At 52.5% G+C, this 7,217-nt stretch overlaps 1 protein-coding gene across 1 annotated transcript; it reads left to right on the top strand.

Moving 5' to 3' along the window:
* Positions 1-1,379: 1,379 nt before the first annotated feature.
* On the top strand, positions 1,380-6,912 carry LOC109921912 (large neutral amino acids transporter small subunit 4; the record flags this gene model as incomplete). The annotated part of the gene is made up of 3 exons (XM_048594578.1): positions 1,380-1,573; positions 3,053-3,199; positions 6,765-6,912. Coding segments are annotated over exons 1-3 (389 nt in total), but the record flags the coding sequence as incomplete, so codon positions are not given.
* Between the last annotated feature and the right edge of the window lie 305 nt (positions 6,913-7,217).

The raw sequence follows: 7,217 nt of genomic DNA, 5'->3' as shown, positions 1-7,217 counted from the left end.
TGGGGTGGTGGGGGTCAGGCCTGTGGGGGAGGGGGATGTGAGGGGGTTCAGGCCTGTGGGGGAGGGGGATGTGAGGGGGTGTCAGGCCTGTGGGGATGGGGGAGACGAGGGGGTCAGGCCTGTGGGGATGGGGGAGACGAGGGGGTCAGGCCTGTGAGGGAGGGGGATGTGAGGGGGGTCAGGCCTGTGGGGGAGAGGGATGTGAGGGGGTGTCAGGCCTGTGGGGGTGGGGGCATTTATACTGACCCTGTCATTGCGAAAAGGAGAGGAATAGATCGGGGTGAGGGTGAGGGATTAACATTTCAATATTCAGCTTCTGCAGCTCGGGCCTGGGGATTGAATGATTGACTCACTCTTGGGAGGCCAGGCAGTGATGACGATATTGTTGTGTGTCCCAGTCTGTGTGGGCTGTTTGTATCCTTGGCTCAAGGGCAGGGCTTTGGGGGGTGGGGTAGTCACCCTGCTCCAGCAGATTTCATGTCTCACTTTACAGCACGGCTTGTGGTCTGAGCAGGAAGCTTGTGTACTGACCACCGCACAACCCCACCCCACCCCACCCCCAGCCCAGCAAACCTGCCCCCTCCCCTTCCACCTGCAGGCCCTGCCTCTTGGTCTGAGCTCCTCCCAACCCTGTCCACACCTCCATCACCCCTTACCCCTTACCCCAGGTATCTCTCCAGCCCCATCCCCCTCCAACACTTCCCAAATTAGCCATGTCCTCATCTTCACTCCCTTCTGGAAATATTGTACCCTTCGTACTGCCCCTTCCCCCAGGAACAGACTCCATCTGACAGGAAATGTCTCAACATTAACATTCCTGTTTCTCTCTACCTTCACCCAACCCCTTTCCCTGTAATCTCTCTCTCAATCTGATCTAATTGCTCTCCTCCCCATTTCTCTCCACTACTGTACCTTTTACTGCCACCCGTCCACCCGTCCATTCTGAATTTATCCTCCTTTATTCTCTGTTTTTGTATCTCTTTGTGTATACCATAATCCTCCTTTCTGTCTCCCTCCCTCACTCCTATCTCCTCCTTTTCCAATCTCTTCCTTTTTGTACTTACCCCTATCCCTGACTCTGTGCTCGTTCCCTAATGTTCTGCTTCTCTCTCCTCTATTCTCTCTCTCTTTCTTTCTTCCTTCTCTCCCTCCCCTCCATTTTTCTGTCTAACTCTCTCTTTGCATACTTTCTCTCTCTCTCTCTCTGTTGCCCTGCCTCCTCTCTCCTCCCCTTGTCTCTCTGTCTCCCCTCTCTATCTCTCTCTCCTGCCCTTCTTTCCCTCCATTTCTCTCTCTCTGTCTCTCTCTGTGTCTCTCTCCCTCTCCCCGTCTCTTTCCTGTTCCCCCACCCCCCTTCCATTGCCCCTCGGTAGGGTGAAGGTGAAATTCAGCTGGCTGGGTTTCGATCACAAGATCACAGGGAGGCAGTTCTACAAGCAGGTGACTACGGTGGGCCGACGTCTCAGCATTGGGAACTCGATGAAGCCTCAGGACAAACTGGCCACTCAGGATGGCAACAAGCTCTGTTTGTCCACTGTGGACCTGGAGGTCAAATGTCAGGCTCCCGATCAAGGTGGGTTGGTGCAATGCGGACTGCATTTAGGTAGCACCTTGACAACGTCACCAAACATCTCCACAGGAGCGAAGGTCTACACTGAGCCAAGTGAGGATAAGGTTCATCGCTGGGAGAGAGAGAGAGAGTAGGGGGCAGTGGTATGTGGAACTAGAGCTAACGGTAAGAGGGAGACAGTCAATTGCTGCCTGGCTATGTGTTAAAGGCTGGGGCCTAGCCCTAGGCCTGTCCTGATTCCGCTGATCACTAAAGGCCCCTCACAGGATTAGAGATCACCCTTCTCATTCTAAAGCCCACCAAACACAGGCCTAGAGCACTCAATTGCTCCTCATTGGACAATCCCTGCACCCCCGGGGTCAGTCTGGTGCAGCCCCCTCCAGGGTGAGGTTAGAAACAGCGAAAACAGGGGCTGGAGTAGGCCATTCAACCCACATTGCCCAGGCAAGGAGCTGAGAGCAATGTGTACTCCAGGGCTGGTCTCACTGAGAGTCAATGATGAAGACTCTACATGTTATTGAGTGAACTTTCTCCTCAGTCATCACGATGGTAGGAGAGGGGGCTCTCTCCCTCTGTCTCTGTGTGTGGGTGTGTCTCTGTGTGTGGGTGTGTCTCTGTGTGGGTGTGGGTGGGTGTGTGTCTCTGTGTGTGAGTGTGTCTGTCTGTCTGTATCTGTGTCTGTCTGTCTGTATTTGTGTGTGTCTGTCTGTCTGTCTGTCTGTGTGTGAGTGTGTCTGTCTGTGTGTGAGTGTGTCTGTCTGTGTGTGTGTGTGAGTGTGTCTGTCTGTCTGTCTGTCTGTGTGTGAGTGTGTGTGTGTGAGTGTGTCTGTCTGTCTGTGTGTGGGTGGGTAGAGCTGGAGGAGAGATCCTAGCTAGGCCTCTGATTTCCGCCCTTTTGCTGTGACCAGGATACCTTGGTCTGTAGCGTGACTGACCACAAACGTTTAGTGTGGAGTATAAATATAAATAAAAATATTGTGCAAAACAGTTTTTAAAAAGAAGTCTGCGATCAACACTAGAGGGTTTGAGCTACAGGGACAGTCTGAATAGGCTGGGGCTATTTTCCCTGGAGGCTGAGGGGTGACCTCAGGTTTATGAAATCATGAGAGGTGGGGATTGAGTGAATAGACAAGGTCTTTTCCCTGGGGTGGGAGAGTCCAAAACTAGAGGGGCATAGGTTTAAGGTGAGAGGGGAAAGATTTAAAAGGGACCTAAGGGGCATCTTTTTCACACAGAGGGTGGTGCGTGTATGGAATGAGCTGCCAGAGGAAGTGGTGGAGGCTGGTACAGTTACAACATTTAAAAGGCATCTGGATAGGAAGGGTTTAGAGGGATATGGGCCAAATGCTGGCAAATGGGACGAGATTAATTTGGGATATCTGGTCGGCACAGACAAGTTGGACTGAAGGTCTGTTTCCGTGCTGTATGACTCTATAACTGACCTTTGTCTGGACCCTAACTGCTGCCCTCTGTTACCCACAGGCTCTGGGTCCTTCATGCAGAGTATCTTCAGCCCAGTCTATATCCTGAGCTTGGTCACTATGTGTGTGACACAGCTCCGCCTCATCTTCTACATGGGAGCCATGAACAACATCCTGGAGGATCTGGTTGAGGGAGATCTCGTCACAGGTAGGTTACCGTGGAGACCTCGCAGACTCAATCCAGTTTGTGTACGTGCTGGGCTTTGGGAATGAAGGGGGAGATGTGGGAGGGGTGGTGTAAGGTGATGATCCCGGATCTCTTTGGGACCTGTGGAGAATGGTTTGAGAATCAGGTCAACGTGAGTGGGTCAGCCTGGGAGTATGAAGCAGGAGGGGCTGAGGCCCAGGCCCCTGTGACCTTTTGGATGTCAAAGGGCAGGGAATACAGATCCGATCCTGGACAAGCCTGTGAACATAGAACAGTACAGGCCCTTCGGCCCACAATGTTGTATCAACCTATTATCCTACTCTTAAGATCAAGCTACCCTACATTTTACTGTCATACTGTGTGATCAGATTTTTATAACGAGCCCAACAAATAAAGTAGCAGCCAAGGATGGGCTCAGGAACTAGGCCCAGGTCTGAGGTAATGAGGTAAAGACCATCAGACCAAAAGAAATAGGTGCAGGAATAGACATTCAGCTCCTTAAACCTGCTCCACTATTCAATAGGATCATGGCTGCTTTGACATCCTCATGAACATCAGGGGCTGAGAGAGGGGCCTGTAATGGCTAATGGGGAGAATTACAGTGAGTTGCTGTGATCTGGAAGGTGCTGCCTGGGAAGGCAGTGGGAAGAAGGTCACCCGGAACTTTCCTCGGTCAGAGGCACTGCCTTGGCATTCACAATGTACCGGTGCCCAGCCCTGGAGCCTGTGGACACTCTGCATTGACCGGGGGCTGTGTGGGGGTGGGGGGTGAGTCGGGGGTGGGGTGGGGTTTGGTGAGGGAACCTCCCTCTCCACGGGGGAGTCTGCATGTCACGGGAGGGCGTCCGTGTCTTGGGGAGAGCCACAGGGAGGGGAACAAAAGGGGGTGATTCTGGGGGAGGATTAACCAGAAGGAGGGCCAGGGGCAGGTGGGGAGATCCTGGGGGGGTGGGGGTTCGACAGGAATTAAGTTGGGGATGGATTATTGGGGTCAAAGAGGGATCTTTTGGGGGAGATTCTGGAGGGAGTAGCAGGTTTAAGGGAGTGACAGGAGATTCTGGGTAGTAGAGATTCAGTTCGGTGGGGAGTGGATTTGGGGGCAGGTTTAGGGGAGGGGCAGGTTTAGGGAGAGGGATTAAGGGAAGGGCCATGGGATGGGGGATGGGAGGAGATTCTCAGGGAGAGGGAAGATTAAAGGGACAGGTTATCCTGGGGGCAGTGAGGTTACTCTGTGGGGGGCGGGGTTACCTTTCGGGGGGCAATGAGGTTATCCTGGAGGCAGAGCATTTGATGTTGTTGGGGACTCAGTACCTGACCACACTGGAACTGCTCCAGCCCAGACTCAGCAATTTGTTTCCCGTCATCATATTTTCCTGTTTTTCTTCCTCGTTTCTACACGAGATGTTACCGTGGAGATGTTTCCTCACTCCCTCACATTTGCTGACGCTGAGAAACTCTCGAATAAGCAAAGTCCATAAAATGACAGATCACACACAGCCTCATCTCTTAACCCTTTCCTTTCCAAATCTGGGAGAATAGCACAAACCCAGAACTGTCTCCCATATCAGCACCAACTGTATCCATGCTGTCCTCATTCCCAATTCATCCAACCCCTTCCCAATTACCCCCAAAGAACTCCATCCTAATGGACCCAGACCCCTTCCCGTTCACTCCCACTCTACAGCATCCCAACTGACCCAGACCCCTTCCCGTTCGCTCCCACTCTACACCATCCCAACTGACCCAGACCCTTTCCCGTTCGCTCCCACTCTACAGCATCCCAACGGACCCAGACCCCTTCCCATTCGCTCCCACTCTACACCATCCCAATGGACCCAGACCCCTTCTCATTCGCTGCCCTGTATCCCTGGAAGTGGAGAGATTCCTTCAGATCGGATTTCTTAACCCATCAGGTGTTTGATGACAGAGGATAAAACCTTGCAGATCTGTACAATTGCAGGGATGAAATGGGGGTGAAATGTCATGGGCCCAGATCTGATCAAACAGCTGAGGCAGGGAGAAACTCTGGCCCTGGGCCTTTCGATGAGAACAGGCTATAATGTAGCCAGTAGTGACCATGCCATCCCTACCCAGTACCTCCTGCAAGGATCAAAACCTCAGGAAATGAGGATTGTGGAAATGGAGGGGTTTGGGAGGGATTGAGGGGTTTGGGAGGGATTGAGGGGTTTGGAGGGGTGGAGGAGTTGGATAATTTGAAAGGAAAGCCTGTTGCATCATTTCTTGTTCCAGCAGCTTCTCGATTTCTACCTGAACTATGAATGATTCTTGTCTCCTGATGTTCACACAGATTCCCAGCTCCTTTTCCTCTCTCTGGGACCTGTACTGCTCTCATCCAGATCCACTTTGCTGCTCTCTCTCCTTCTTCTAACACATGTCTCTCTTTTCTCTCTCTCTCCTCCCTTCCTTCTTTCCTTCCTTCCCACTTTCCCTTTGGCTGGTCAATGTGCCACTATTCCCCTCCCCACCCTCCCTCTGCCCGCACTCTCTCCCTCACTGTGGCGCTGCTGCCTCTCTAACCAATGACCAATACAGTTATGGAGACGGGTAAGAACCAAGGGAGCGTATGGAAGGGGGGTAGAGTGGGGGGGGAGTGGGGGTAGAGTGGGGGATGGGGAGGGGTTGGTGTTGGGTTATTGGGCATAATCAGCTCAGTTTGGTTGCTGTTGGAACAAACCCACCTAAATATTTCTCCTAGGTTCTCACTCTGCTACAGTGCCCCCCTGAGACCCCACATCCCATACCAGAGCGTAGCTACGGTGCTCCCCTGAGACCCCACATCCCATACCAGAGCGTAGCTACAGTGCTCCCCTGAGACCCCACATCCTATACCAGAGCGTAGCTACGGTGCTCCCTAGGTTCCCACACTACAAGGAGAGAGAAGCAATGCTCCACCCACCCAGCCTTGTGTAAACACTATCCTGAATGATTCCTAGCCTCTCATATCCAGACTGTAACTACAATGTTCCCACACACTCCCTTTACCTGAGCAATGACATTCCCACATCCTTCCAGCTTGTATTAAAGATGATCCATACCCAGAGTGTGGCTAAGATTCTCTCCTCTAAACTCACTGTGTCCCGCTGCTCACGGAGCAGTGTCCAACCAGCCATTCCCAAACTTTCTAGGATGGCAGTGTTGGCAAAGAGGGGAGTCTGAGCAGGAGACCAAGAGAGGGAAAGGGGGACCTGTTACAGAATGGTTAGGACATGGACCATCCACCTGAGGGTCGGCGCCGAGGGAGCGCCGCGCTGTCGGAGGGTCGGCGCCGAGGGAGCGCCGCGCTGTCGGAGGTGACGTTATGGGAGTGAGAGATTAGACCGTTGATCTCTGTGGATGGTTTTGATAGTTGAGGGGAAGTTGTGCCGGTCTTCACATTATGTGGCCATCCTCACCTTGCTACTTGTGGGATCTTGCTGTGTACCGGTTTGTTGTGTCTCCTTAGTTAGAGCGCAGTGTGCATGTCAGTTTGGGTTTGACTGTTGCCTGTGTGTGGTGAGTGGGTTCTGGTCTGTGTTTGATTTGTTCGCTGTGTTTTCCCCCTCAGTCAGCCTGTACTCCTCCATCTTTGGAGTCCTGCAACTGCTGTGCTTAATGACGGCCCCTGTGATTGGCTACATCATGGACTGGAAGCTGAAGGACTGTGATGATGGAATGTCGGACACAGATGAGAAGGAGCTGGCCGCTGGGATAAAGTAAGTGAGGGGGCAGAGAGCAGGGGCAACGTCATAAGGTTGGTTATGGTGTCTAAAACCCACCTCCTGGGGCAAGGCTATCCAGAGGGTTTGGGTACATGGAGGGTATGAGGGAACATTGGGTAATGAGGGGGGCAGTGCAAGTGGATTATTTTAAGGTCAACTGTTTATCGGGTGAGTGAATGGGCGGGTTTACGGTTAGAGTTATAAAGAGTTAGTTATAGAGTTGGCTTTACATTAGATGAGGGATCAGTGCATAAGCGGAGAGTTGGGTTACAGGCTGGTGATGCGGTTGGTTTGGGAGG

This window comes from Rhincodon typus, unplaced genomic scaffold, assembly GCF_021869965.1.
Source record: "Rhincodon typus isolate 14 unplaced genomic scaffold, sRhiTyp1.1 hic_rhity00011240, whole genome shotgun sequence".
NCBI classification, from domain to species: Eukaryota; Metazoa; Chordata; class Chondrichthyes; order Orectolobiformes; family Rhincodontidae; genus Rhincodon; species Rhincodon typus.
Note: the sequence above shows the minus strand (reverse complement) of the source record. Positions and strands in the feature narration are given on the sequence as shown.